This window comes from Mustelus asterias, unplaced genomic scaffold (genome assembly GCF_964213995.1).
Source record: "Mustelus asterias unplaced genomic scaffold, sMusAst1.hap1.1 HAP1_SCAFFOLD_361, whole genome shotgun sequence".
NCBI classification, from domain to species: Eukaryota; Metazoa; Chordata; class Chondrichthyes; order Carcharhiniformes; family Triakidae; genus Mustelus; species Mustelus asterias.
In genome coordinates this window covers 327,419-341,889 of record NW_027590320.1, presented here as the reverse complement: position 1 = coordinate 341,889, position 14,471 = coordinate 327,419, and the positions used below count along the sequence as shown (strand labels likewise).

Sequence of the window (14,471 nt, the reverse complement as noted above, 5' to 3'; positions counted from 1 at the left end):
ATCTCTCCCCTCTCACCTTAAATTTCTGTCCTCTTGCTTTAGACTCCCTTACCTTTGGGAAAAGATGTTGACTATCTAACTGATCTATACCCCTCACTATTTTAAAGACCTCTATAAGATCACCCCTAAGTCTCCTATGCTCAAGAGGGAAATAGTCCCAGTCTAGCCAGCTTCTCATTATAACTCAAACCATCAAGTCTTGGTAGCATCCTAGGAAATCTTTTCTGCACTCCTAGTTTAATAATATCATTTCTATAATAGGGTGACCAGAACTGACACAGTATTCCAAGTGTGGCCTTACTAATGTCTTGTACAATTTCAACGTCCTAACTCCTGTATTCAATGTTCTGACCAATGAAACCAAGCGTGCCGAATGCCTTCACCATCCTGTCCACCTGTGATTCCACTTTCAAGGAGCTATGAACCTGTACCCCTAGATCTCTTTGTTCTATAACTCTCCCCAACCTCTTACCATTAACTAAGTCCTGTCCTGGTTTGATCTACCAAAATGCATCACCTCACATTTATCTAAGTTAAATCCATCTGCCATTCGTCGGCCCACTGGCCCAATCCTAGAAAACCTTCACTGTCCACTATGCATCCTAGTACATCTTTTCTGCACTTTTTAGTTTAATAATAATCTTTCTATAATAGGGTGACCAGAACTTTACAGAGTATTCCAAGTGTGGAATAGAAATCGGGTTCCTGATTATCTTGACATTAATTTATTTGATTAGAATGCAATTTTAATCCCTTCTTTACTGGCACAAAGGTCCCTTAGTCGTCAAACAGTTTAAATGATTCTTTTTTTTTCTTTCTGAAAGGTCATTGTCATGTCTGCCACAATGGATGTAGATCTCTTCTCTCAGTACTTTAATGGAGCACCCGTTTTGTATCTTGAAGGGAGGCAACATTCTATTCAGATCTTTTACACAAAGAAACCTCAAAGTGACTACCTCCATGCTTCCTTAGTATCGATCTTTCAGATCCACCAGGTGAGTCTACATGCCAAATATTGGTGCCCAAGTCACTTGTTGCTGTTTATATTTGTCTGAATTTTGAGTGCTTTCATTTTTTTTCAGTATTATTAATACAGGGTGATTATTCAAAAGGTGCAGTACAATCAATTTTTTGAAATATTAAAAATCTTGCATAGGGTGAGCACTTCTTCTCCACAAACCTCAGTTCCTGTTACTTTTGTGTCAACATCTCCAAATCAACTATTCCCAATCCGTTGTAGATTCTGAGCAACTGGAATGAATTTCTGCAGCCTACTCATCTCCTCATAATTCTGTCCTGTGTCACTGGTATAATTTGAGTGATTCTTTTCTGCACCGTCACTCTATTCTTGACCATCGAGCTAATTATACCAATTACAGCAAAGAGTGGGGGTAAATGGGTGTTTTTCTGGTTGGCGATCAGTGACTAGTGGTGTGCTCGGGGATCAGTGTTGGGACCGCAATTGTTTACGATTTGCATAGATGATTTGGAGTTGGGGACCAAGTGTAGTGTGTCAAAATTCGCAGATGACACGAAGATGGGTGGAAGAGCAAAGTGTGCAGAGGACACAAAGTCTGCAAAGGGATATAGATAGTTTAAGTTAGTGGGCGAGGGTCTGGCAGATGGAGTACAATGTTGGTAAATGTGAGGTCATCCATTTTGGTGGTAATAACAGCAAAATGGACTGTTGTTTAATGGTAAAAAATTGCAGCATGCTGCTGTCCAGAGGGACCTGGGTGTCCTTGTGCAGGAATCTCAAGGAGTTGGTTTGCAGGTGCAGCAGGTAATTAAGAAGGCAAATGGAATTTTGTCCTTTATTGCTAGAGGGATGGAGTTTAAAAACAGCGAGGTTATGTTGCAGCTGTATAAGGTGCTGGTGAGGCCACACCTGGAGTACTGTGTACAGTTTTGGTCTCCTTACTTGAGAAAGGATATACTGGCACTGGAGAGGGTGCAGAGAAGATTCACTAGGTTGATTCTGGAGTTGAGAGGGTTGGCTTATGAGGAGAGACTGAGTAGACTGGAGCTATACTCATTGGAATTCAGAAAAATGAGGGGAGATCGTATAGAAACATATAAGATTATGAAGGGAATAGGTAAGATAGAAGCAGGGAAGTTGTTTCCATTGGTGGGTGAAACTAGAACTAGGGGGTATAGCCTCAAAATAAGGGGAAGCAGATTTAGGACTGAGTTGAGGAGGAACTTCTTCACACAAAGGGTTGTGAAACTGTGGAATTCCCTGCCCAGTGAAGCAGTTGAGGCTACCTCATTGAATGTTTTTAAGGCAAGGATAGATAAATTTTTGAGCAGTAAAGGAATTAAGGGTTATGTTGAACGGGCGGGTAAGTGGAGCTGAGTCTACAAGAAGATCAGCCATGATCTTATTGACTGGCAGAGCAGACTCGAGGGGCCAGATGGCCTACTCCTGCTCCTAGTTCTTATGTTCGTGTACTCTCTGATGCTTAAGTTAAAAGCATGTATTGGGCTTGGCAGAGTGCAGCATTGATTCACCAGATTAATACAAGGGCTACATTATGAGGACAAGTTCTTGTCCCCTTCTTTTCAGTTTAGAGGGTTGAAGAATGCTCACCACCACCTTCCCAAGGGTAACTCGGGATGGGCAATAAATGCTGGCCAGCCAGCGACACCCATGTCCCACAAATGAATATAAAAAAATGTGTATAAACAGCATTGATCCCTGAAGAAATTTGACTATTCACATCCATTTACTCTTTAAAAAATATTTGACTTCTATCTTGTAACCATCTTCCTATGCATGATGTGACACATGTTTTGCTCCCACATGACTTAATTTTGAGAGTTAGGCTCCTGTGCAGCACTTGTCTAAAGCTTTGTGAAGACCCATATGCACAATATCCACTGTATTTCCATTATTCATGCAATCCATTAGCTCGCAATACCTGAAAGTGCTTCAGTGTCAATGATGTGACTCCTGTTGAGATGTAGGGAAGGAGCTCAGTTACATGTTTGATTCCACCTCTGCTGTATCAGTCCATGTGAGCTGTCCCTAATTTACACCTTGATGAATTGTGTATTTTGGTGTTCGAGGTTTATCCAGGACAAGTGTTGGGCTGATAGGTCTGTAGTTACCTAGTTTATTACTTTTTTTCACTTTGAACAGTGCTGTTACATTGGCTCCAGTTTCTGATGAAGCAGCCATAATCATCTCAATGTCTGGAAGATTGTAGTCTGAGCCATTGCTCTTTTCATAAACTACCCCATCATGGCCAGAGCCAAGTGGTCTTTCCTCATTGACTTAACATAAGAACTAGGAGCAGGAGTAGGCCATCTGGCCCCTTGAGCCTGCTCCGCCATTCAATAAGATCATGGCTGATATTTTTGTGGTCTCAGCTCCACTTACCCGCCCGCTCACCATAACCGTTAATTCCTTTACTGTTCAAAAATTTATCTATCCTTGCCTTAAAAACATTCAATGAGGTAGCCTCAACTGCTTCACTGGGCAGGGAATTCCACAGATTCACAACCCTTTGTATGAAGAAGTTCCTCCTCAACTCAGTCCTAAATCTGCTTCCCCTTATTTTGAGGCTATGTCCCCTAGTTCTAGTTTCACCCGCCAGTGGAAACAACTTCCCTGCTTCTATCTTATCTATTCCCTTCATAATCTTATATGTTTCTATAAGATCTCCCCTCATTCTTCTGAATTCCAATGAGTATAGCCGCAGTCTACTCAGTCTCTCCTCATAAGCCAACCCTCTCAACTCTGGAATCAATCTAGTGAATCTCCTCTGCACCCCCTCCAATGCCAGTATATCCTTTCTCAAGTAAGGAGACCAAAACTGTACACAGTAGTCCAGGTGTGGCCTCACCTTATACAGCTGCAACATAATCTCACTGCTTTTAAACTTCATCCCTCTAGCAATGAAGGACAAAATTCCATTTGCCTTCTTAATTACCTGCTGCACCTCCAAACCAACTCCTTGTGATTCCTGCACCAGGTCCTGCACAGGTCCCTCTGCACAGCAGCATGCTGCAATGTTTTACCATTTAAATAATAGTCCATTTTGCTGTTATTCCTACCAAACTACTTCTGCCAGCTACATCCTTATCTTGGTTCCTTTTTAAAATCTGCTTTCCCACCACCTTGCAGCCCTTCATTCCCAACCTTACAGTCTGGATAGAGTATCAACTTAGTTGTGACAGAAAAACCCAGATTGTGGAAAGGTATCCTGGATATTGGAGTTCTACTCACTTTCTTCTGTTATGTTCTGTGAAAGTATCCTGACCATCTCTTGCATTGTTTTTTACGACATTCTGGGTGTCCTAATAAAAATGTGCATCCCCATTTGAAAGAATATTGAATGAAAGATGGTAAGAGGAGTGGGGAAAGTGCCTGAAAGAATGTTTCTGTGAATAAATGGTAACTGTTATTTTTCCAACAGGAAGCACCACCGTGGCACAACATTTTAGTTTTCCTGACTGGTCAGGAGGAGATTGAGAGCATGAGTAGAACGTGCAGGGAAATTGCCAAACACCTTCCCCAAGGCTGTGCCCAAATGACAGTCCTTCCTTTGTATGCGTCGCTTCCTCACCCACAGCAACTTCGAATCTTTCAACTGGGACAGAAGGTATTTCTCAAAATTCCTAAATTGTTAATCAGATCATTAAATGAGCATTAACATCCTTCAGTTCATTCTTTGTAGAATTATCAACCGTTGAAGCAGAGTTGTTGGAACATATTATGGGGCATTAATATTTGGCCTGTAGATAAATTCTGATTTTGTGACCTCCCTTTAGCTGTTAGGTTCTCTTCATGGTGCATACTTGTATGAAAATCTGTTCAACTTTAGCCCTTTAAGCTTGTAGTCTAGAAAAGATTACTGCATGACTTTTAAAGCTCAAAATCATTTGTATTTTACTTTGGGAAGGCTGAGGGACTTGAGGCTGTTTTCGTTAGAGAGAAGAAGGTTAAGAGGTGACTTAATAGAAGCATACAAGATGATCAGAGGATTACATAGGGTGGACAGTGAGAGCCTTTTTCCTCGGATGGTGATGGCTAGCACGAGGGGACATAGCTTTAAATTGAGGGGTGATAGATATAGGACAGATGTCAGAGGTAGGTTCTTTACTCAGAGAGTAGTAAGGGCGTGGAATGCCCTGCCTGCAACAGTAGTGGACTCGTCAACATTAAGGGCATTTAAAGGGTCATTGGATAAACATATGGATGATATTGGAATAGTGTAGGTTAGATGGGCTTCAGATTGGTTTCACAGGTCGGCGCAACATTGAGGGCCGAAGGGCCTGTACTGCGCTGTAATGTTCTATGTTGATGCCACAACACATTTCCTTCCTTCTGGGCTGGTGGTGGCATAGTGGTATTGTCACTGGACTAGCTGACCCGGATTCAAATCCCGCCACAGCAGGTGTTGAAATTTGAATTCAGTAAAATTCTGTGATTAAAAAATCTTAATGATAACCACAAAATCATTGCTGATGGATTTTAAAATCCATCTGGTTCACTAATGTCGTTTAGGGAAGGAAATCTGCCATCCTTACCTGATCTGGCTTGCATGTGATTCCAGAGCCACAGCAATATGGCTGATTCCAAAATGCCCTCTGAACAAGGGCAACTAAAGTGGGCAATAAATGCAGATCGAGCCAGTGATGCTCACCTCCCATAAATGGAAAAGAAAATGTTGGATTTCACCCCTGTTCTCACAGCACTTGTCTGTGTATTTAGTATGCAGTAACAAATGAGTTATATAATTCTCCAGTTTATAATCAGGCATCATAGCTATTATTCCATGCTAACATAATGGCTATGTTACTGGAGTACAAATCCAGAGGTCAAGTGGGGAGATGTGTGTTCAAATTCCCACATTGCAGCTCACAGTTTAAGCTCAATTAATGAATAAATTTGTAATAAAATGCTGTCTCATTAGTAATCATGAAATGACCAGATTGCCATAAAAATGAAGGACATGGTTTTCCCATGTCCTTCAGAGGACCAAATCCAACGCCCTTGCCCATTTTGGCCACGATGACTCCAAATGCACAGCAATTTGTTTGACTCTTAAGTTCTCTGTGACATGTGACTCAGTTGCATCAAACCACTACAAAAAATAACCACATGGATCCGAACAGTTCAAGACGGTGGCTCACCACCGCTGATCAGTTAGTGATGGGGAATAAACGTTGGCTTTGCTGTGACACCCAAATCCCTTGAACAAATATTTTAACAATTCTGGTTCCACGGTTAGACAGCAGCATGAAATGGTGACAGAGTTCAAACGATTCATGTCCTTTTCAGAGGAGATTGAGTGAAAATTGAGAAGCAGAGAATGATATGAAAATGAAGGATTGTGAAGTGGCTTGTGTTGATTTGTGTTTCATCCCTTGTAGGACTGCCGCAAAGTGATTCTTTCCACAAACATTGCAGAAACATCGGTCACAATCCCTGGCATCAAGTATGTTGTAGATACAGGGATGGTTAAAGCCAAGCGCTACACCCCTGGTAGGTGACATATTTATATCTCTGCATCTCCTCAATCCCTTGTTGCTTTCCACACTTTTCCCCCTCCTTCCCCACCCCCTCAGTTCTCCATTCCCCTACTCTTTCTCTTGCGAGCAAAAACTGATAGCCAAGTTCTGCACACGAGGACAGCCTCAACCGGGATCTTGGGTTCATGTCACACTATCTCTGTAATCCGCACGACTTGCCTAGGCTTGCAAAATCTTACTAATTGTCCTGGCTTGAGACAATTCACACTTCTTTAGCCTCCGAGTCAGAGGTTTACAGCATGGAAACAGGCCCTTCAGCCCAGCCTGTCCATGTCGTCCTTTTTTGTTTTAAAAACCCCGAAGCTAATCCCAATTGCCCGCATTTGGCCCATATCCCTCTATACCCATCGTACCCATGTAACTATCTAAATGCTTTTTAAAAGATAAAATTGTACCCGCCTCGACTACTACCTCTGGTAGCTTGTTCCAGACACTCACCACCCTCTGTGTGAAAAAATTGCCCCTCTGGACACTTTTGTATCTCTCCCCCCTCACCTTAAACCTATGCCTCTAGTTTTAGACTCCCCTACCTTTGGGAAAACATATTGACTATCTCGCTGATCTGTGCCCCTCATTATTTTATAGACCTCTATAAGATCACCCCTCAGCCTCCTACGCTCCAGAGAAAAAAGTCCCAGTCTATCCAACCTCTCCTTATAACTCAATCCATCAAGTCCCGGTAGCATCCTAGTAAATCTTTGCTGCACTCTTTCTAGTTTAATAATATCCTTTCTATAATAGGGTGACCAGAATTGCACACAGTATTCCAAGTGTGGCCTTACCAATGTCTTGTACAACTTCAACAAGACGTCCCAACTCCTGTATTCAATGTTCTGACCGATGAAACCAAGTATGCCTTCACCACTGTGTACACCGGTGACTCCACTTTCAAGGAGCTATGAACATGTACCCCTAGATCTCTTTGTTCTGTAACTCTCCCCAACGCCCTACCATTAACTGAGTAAGTCCTGCCCTGGTTCAATCGACCAAAATGCATCACCTCGCATTTGTCTAAATTAAACTCCATCTGCCATTCGTCAGCCCACTGGCCCAATTGATCAAGATCCCGTTGCAATTGGAGATAGCTTTCTTCACTGTCCACTATGCCACCAATCTTGTTGTCATCTGCAAACTTACTAACCATGCCCCCTATATTCTCAGCCAAATCATTAATATAAATGACAAATGCCCAGCACTGATCCCTGAGGCACACTGCTGGTCACAGGCCTCCAGTTTGAAAAACAACTCTCTACAACCACCCTCTGGCTTCTGTCAAGAAGCCAATTTTGTATCCATTTAGATACCTCACCCTGGATCCTGTGAGATTTAACTTTATGCAACAACCTACCATGCGGTACCTTGTCAAAGGCCATGTAGACAACATCAACTGCCCTCATCTACCTCCTTGGTTACCCCTTCAAAAAACTCAATCAAATTTGTGAGACATGATTTTCCACTCACAAAGCCATGCTGACTGTCCCTAATCAGTCCTTGCATCTCTAAATGCCTATAGATCCTGTCTCAAAATACCTTCCAACAATTTACCCACCACAGATGTGAGGCTCATTGGCCTTTAGTTCCCAGGCTTTTCCCTGCAGCCCTTTTTAAACAAAGGCACAACATTTGCCACTCTCCAATCTTCAGGCACCTCACCCGTGACTATTGATGATTCAAATATCTTGGCTAGGGGACCCGCAATTTCCTTCCTAGCCTCCCACAACGTCCTGGGATATACTTTATCAGATCCCAGGGATTTATCTACCTTGATGCGCTTTAAGACTTCCAGCACCTCCTTCTCTGTAATATGTACACTCCTCAAGACATTACTATTTATTTCCCCAAGTTCCCTAACATCCATGCTTTTCTCAACAGTAAATACTGATGAGAAATATTCATTTAGGATCTCGCCCATCTCTTGAGGATCCGCACATAGATGACCTTGTTGATCCTTAAGAGGCCCTACTCTCTCCCTTGTTACTCTTTTGCCCTTTATGTATTTGTAGAAGCTCTTTGGATTCTCCTTTGCCTTATCTGGCAAAACAATTTTGTGTCCCTTTTTTGCCCTCCTGATTTCTCTCTTAACTCTACTCCTACACCCCCTATACTCTTCAAGAGATTCACTTGATCCCAGCAGCCTTTGCATGTCATGTGCCTCTTTCTGTAACTTAACCTGTACTTAACCCTCTCCCCACTCGCATTGTCTGCACCTGTTAAGACTCGCATTCCAACCATTATCGTGTAAATTGTGTCTGTGCCTATATAAGCCCTGTTTGTGAACCCAACTCTTCACTCACCTGATGAAGGAGCAGCGCTCTGAAAGTTCGTGCTACCAAATAAACCATGGACTTTAACCTGGTGTTGGGAGACTTCTGACTGTGCCAACCCCAGTCCAACGCTGGCATCTCTGCAAATTACATCCAAAAGACGTGCTGATTAGGTGCATTGGCCATGCTAAATTCTCCCTCAGTGTACCTGAACAGGCGATGTAGTGTGGCGACTGGGGGATTTTCACAATAACCTCTTTGCAGTGTTAATGTAAGCCTACTTGTGACATTAATAAATAAAAAAAGGGTTTATTCTGAAATTTGCCGATGTACTGGCTTGCCTGCAGAAGGCAAAGAGTGGCTGTGGAGGGGTCTTTCTCTGCATGGAGGTCAGTGACCAGTGGAGTGCCCCAGGGATCTGTTCTGGGACCCTTGCTGTTTGTCATTTTCATAAATGACCTGGATGAGGAAGTGGAGGGATGGGTTGGTAAGTTTGCTGACGACACCAAGGTAGGTGGTGTTGTGGATAGTTTGGAGGGATGTCAGAAGTTGCAGCGAGACATAGATAGAATGCAAGACTGGGCGGAGAAGTGGCAGATGGACTTCAACCCGGATAAGTGTGTAGTGATCCATTTTGGCAGATCCAATGGGATGAAGCAGCAGTATAATATGAAGGGTACCATTCTTAGCAGTGTAGAGGATCAGAAGGACCTTGGGGTCCGGGTCCATAGGACTCTTAAATCGGCCTCGCAGGTGGAGGATGCGGTCAAGAAGGCGTACGGCGTACTGGCCTTCATTAATCGAGGGATTGAGTTTAGGAGTCGGGAGATAATGCTGCAGCTTTATAGGACCCTGGTTAGACCCCACTTGGAGTACTGCGCGCAGTTCTGGTCACCTCATTACAGGAAAGATGTTGAAGCCATTGAAAGGGTGCAGAGGAGATTTACAAGGATGTTGCCTGGATTGGGGGGCATGCCTTATGAGGATAGGTTGAGGGAGCTTGGTCTCTTCTCCCTGGAGAGACGAAGGATGAGAGGTGACCTGATAGAGGTTTACAAGATGTTGAGAGGTCTGGATAGGGTAGACTCTCAGAGGCTATTTCCAAGGGCTGAAATGGTTGCTACGAGAGGACACAGGTTTAAGGTGCTGGGGGGTAGGTACAGAGGAGATGTCAGGGGTAAGTTTTTCACTCAGAGGGTGGTGGGTGAGTGGAATCGGCTGACGTCGGTGGTGGTGGAGGCAAACTCGTTGGGCTCTTTTAAGAGACTTCTGGATGAGTACATGGGATTTAATGGGATTGAGGGCTATAGATAGGACTAGAGGTGGGGATGTGATCGGCGCAACTTGTGGGCCGAAGGGCCTGTTTGTGCTGCGGCTTTCTATGTTCTATGTACCCAACTGAAATAAACTGGAGCTAGAAAAATGTAGTCAATATTGTTGTGTTGCAGAGAGTGGGTTGGAGGTCCTTGCTGTACAGCAAGTTTCCAAAGCTCAGGCGTGGCAACGAACAGGGCGAGCAGGACGTGAACATGCAGGAATCTGTTATCGACTCTACACTGAGGATGAATTTGAGAAATTCCTCAATATGACTGTGCCAGAGATACAAAGGTGATTATAGTCAATAATCTCTTATAGAAGCTGTTTGGGTTGATAGTTGAATCGAAGTTTTCCTTCATTCTGACTAGTCGTAATACAGTATGTTTTGATGCTGACCCTCAGCCAGTTCTCTAACCATCCCTTGTCTTGCTGTGTGCAGGTGTAATCTAGCAACTGTGATGCTTCACCTCCTGGCCCTTCGGATTCCCAACATCCTCACGTTTGACTTCATATCAAAACCATCGCCAGGTAAGGGGATAAAAATTTCTCTCATCATTATACTTGGTTTACCAGCTCCTCACACCTGGAGTTTCTGTAGAAAGCCTAAATGTGATCTGACATTGAGTATTCCCGATCCTTGACAAGTAACTGGCCATGCCACAGAACCATGGGGAGATTATTTGCCGACTTAGTCATTCTAGTCCAGAATTACCATAATCTGAAGTCCTGTGATTGTTCAAAGATTCAAACTTCATAGCCTGTTTTGATAAACAGGTCAATCAATAGCTAATTCTGCCACAGAATCACACCAGTCTTCAGAACACTGGCCATGGAGCAGTTTTATAGAATCATAGAATTCTACAGCGCAGTAAGAGGCCCTTCGGCCCATTGAGTCAGCACCACCACAATCCCACCCAGGCCCTATCCCCATAACCCTGTGTATTTACTCTAGCTAGTCTCCCTGACATTGGGCGATTTTGCATGGCCAATCCACCTAACCTGCACATCTTTGGACTGTGGGAGAAAACCCACGCAGACACAGGGAGAACGTGCAAACTCCACACAGACAGTGACCCAAGACGGGAATCAAATCTGGGTCCCTGGCGCTGTGAAGCAACAATGCTAACCATTGTGCCGAAGATATACTCCGAAGCAGGCTGGTCTGCAGCATTAACAAGAACAGTATTCAGTGTCAGTTGTAGAGGGAAGTTGCACTTTTAAGCGGGCTCTAGAAAATTCTCGGCATGGAAATGGCTACAGCTATGCCAGAGCAATTTAACAGGCTAATGGTAGTGCCCAGGCAGGGTTGCTGCACCAAATACAGAAAGAAGCTTCCAGAAAAAAAAGTTAAAGCAGTGGAGTGTTTTAGGTGTGGAGGGCCACACTATGCCAATCATTGCAAATTAATGGATGTATGTCACTGATGCAGCATTTACTTAGCGAAGAATTAGAGGAAAGGTGATGGCTGAACAAGGAAATTCAAATTTAAAGAAGCTTCAATCAGTTACACACCATGTGGAAACTACGGAGCAGTCAAAGGAACATACTACAATGTATTTAATATCTATTTTTGCCACCGTTGTAGTCGACAGTTGACAAGATGGAGGTGGATACAGAAACCTCTGCATCTGTAATTGGTGAGGAAATCTGCAAGTTGAAGTGGGACTCCAACGGAGCACCAGCCCTCACTCCAGCAGAGATTAGGCTTTGGATGTCCACCGGAGAGTCCATGCCTTTGGTCGGGGTGTTGGAAGTCCATATTGCGCATGAGAATGCTGTTATGAAGTAGCTGGACATATTCGAGAATGAATTGGGTACATTACCATTTCATTCTTGGGAGTGGCCTGATAGGCCATGGTCCAGACTGCAAGTGAACTGTGCGCTACCTTTCATGTTTTTGGTTGTTGTAAATGTGCATTCAGAATGGCTGGAGGCACATATCATGAGTAATATTACAGCTCCTTTAACAATTGAGAAGCTAAGTCAAATTTTTGCAACTCATGGTCTACCAGATTTGCTTGTTTTGGATAACTGCACTATGTTTACAAGTGAGTTATTTCAAGAATTCATGCAAAAGAATGGAATACGCCAAGTACATACTGTGTTTCATCCAGCTTTGAATGGTTTGGCGGAGCGCACTATTCAAACTGAAGGGATTGAAGAGAATGGCAGGTGATATTTTAAGAATAGAGCTCTCCAGATATTTGTTCTAGTATTGTATCATGTTGCAATCCACAACAGGGCTCTCCAGCGGAAAATCCAAATGGCACTGGAGCGTGGTGACTTCTTACAAGCTGTGCCCAGCATAGCCTCTAATTCTATCTTTTACTCTTGTTCTATGCTTTTAAATCTTAACTCTAACTCTTTAAACTCTAACAATGCTTTAATGACTAACACTGCATTCTGCACCCTCTCCATGGCGAATCAACCTAATCTGTGTTTGGATTGTGGGAAGAAACCGGAGCACCCGAAGGAAACCCACAGACACTGGGAGAATGTGCAGACTCCACACAGTGACCCTAGCTGGGAATCGAACCCAGGTCCCTGGCACTGAGGCAGCAGTGCTAACCACTGTGCTGCCCACATTAAGGCATTCAGTATACTTGTCTTTATTAGTCAAGGCATGGAATTTGAGAGCAGGGAGGTTATGCTGAAACTATATAAAATGTTGGTCAGGCCACAGCTAGAGTATTGTGTACAGTTCTGGAATCCAGCTAATAGGAGGGATGTGATAGCACTGGAAATGGTACAGAGGAGACTAGTGGCGTTTGCTACCAAATAAACCTGTTGGACTTTAACCTGGTGTTGTTAGACTCCTTACAGAGGAGATTGCCAGGGCTGGGGAGTTTGTGATGAAGAAAGAAAGATTGGATAAACTGCGGTTATTTTCCTTGGAGCAGAGGAGACTGAGGGGGGTGGGGCATTGTGATGCATAAAATTATGAGGTGCATAGATAGACAGGAAAAAACCTTTTCCCTTGGTGGAGGGCTCAATGGCCAGGCGATATAGATTTCAAGTAAGGGGCAGGAGTTTGAGGGGATGAGGAGAAAAACCTTTTCACCAGAAGATGGTAGGAGTCTGGAACTTACTGCCTGAAAGGGTGGTGGAGGCAGAGACCCTCTCAACATTTAAGTACATAGATATGCACTTGCGATACCAAGGCTATGGGAGGGATGTGATAGCACTGGAAATGGTACAGAGGAGACTAGTGGCGTTTGCTACCAAATAAACCTGTTGGACTTTAACCTGGTGTTGTTAGACTCCTTACAGAGGAGATTGCCAGGGCTGGGGAGTTTGTGATGAAGAAAGAAAGATTGGATAAACTGCGGTTATTTTCCTTGGAGCAGAGGAGACTGAGGGGGGTGGCGCATTGTGATGCATAAAATTATGAGGTGCATAGATAGACAGGAAAAAACCTTTTCCCTTGGTGGAGGGCTCAATGGCCAGGCGATATAGATTTCAAGTAAGGGGCAGGAGTTTGAGGGGATGAGGAGAAAAACCTTTTCACCAGAAGATGGTAGGAGTCTGGAACTTACTGCCTGAAAGGGTGGTGGAGGCAGAGACCCTCTCAACATTTAAGTACATAGATATGCACTTGCGATACCAAGGCTATGGGTCAGGTGCTGGAAAATGGGATTAGAATAGTTAGCTGGTTGTTTTTAATTGGCGTAGATGCACGGGGAGAACGTGCAAAATCCACAGTCTCCCAAGGCAGGAATTAAATCCGGGTCCCTGGTGCTGAGAGGCAGCAGTGCTAACCACTGTGCCACCATGATGCAGACTGCTGTTCAGGAACATATCGCAAGGCTAAATCCTCATCATGATCCATAATTAATTTTAATTGGTAGAATATCAAGACAAATCCCTGTAGTTTGTTGATTGGAGCTTCATTTGTGAATAGCCCAAGTATTATTTTTAAACAGCTGTGACTTTTCAAATAGAAGACTATGTTTTGACCCCTGTGTTTTGAAGAATGACATAAGAAGAATAAAACAATGAACACTACCATAAATTTGAAAAGTTGTGGATTCTAATAGTCATAGAGGTCTGCAGCACGAAAAGGCCCTTCGGCCTATTGCATCTATGCCAGCTAACTATTCTAATCCCATTTTCCAGCACCTGACCCATAACCTTGGCATTGCAAGTGCACATCTAAATACTTAAATATTGAGGGTCTCTGCCTCCACCACCCTTTCAGACAGTAAGCTCCAGACTCCTACCACCTTCTGGTGAAAAGGTTTTTCCTCATCCCCTCTGAAACTCCTGCCCCTTACTTGAAATTTATACCCCCTGGCCATTGATCCCTCCATCAAGGGGAAAGATTTCTTCCTGTCTATCTATGCACCTCAA

The 14,471-nt window shown here is 43.6% G+C and overlaps 1 protein-coding gene across 2 annotated transcripts in view; it reads left to right on the top strand.

Moving 5' to 3' along the window:
• Positions 1–14,471, top strand: part of dhx33 (DEAH (Asp-Glu-Ala-His) box polypeptide 33) — a 51,986-nt gene that overhangs the window by 20,342 nt on the left and 17,173 nt on the right. For both annotated transcript variants that reach the window (XM_078204524.1, XM_078204523.1), the window contains exons 4-8: positions 825–995; positions 4,422–4,607; positions 6,382–6,493; positions 10,253–10,412; positions 10,561–10,649. In XM_078204524.1, the coding sequence (XP_078060650.1) occupies positions 825–995; positions 4,422–4,607; positions 6,382–6,493; positions 10,253–10,412; positions 10,561–10,649 (718 nt within the window). The remainder of the gene's footprint in view (positions 1–824; positions 996–4,421; positions 4,608–6,381; positions 6,494–10,252; positions 10,413–10,560; positions 10,650–14,471) is intronic.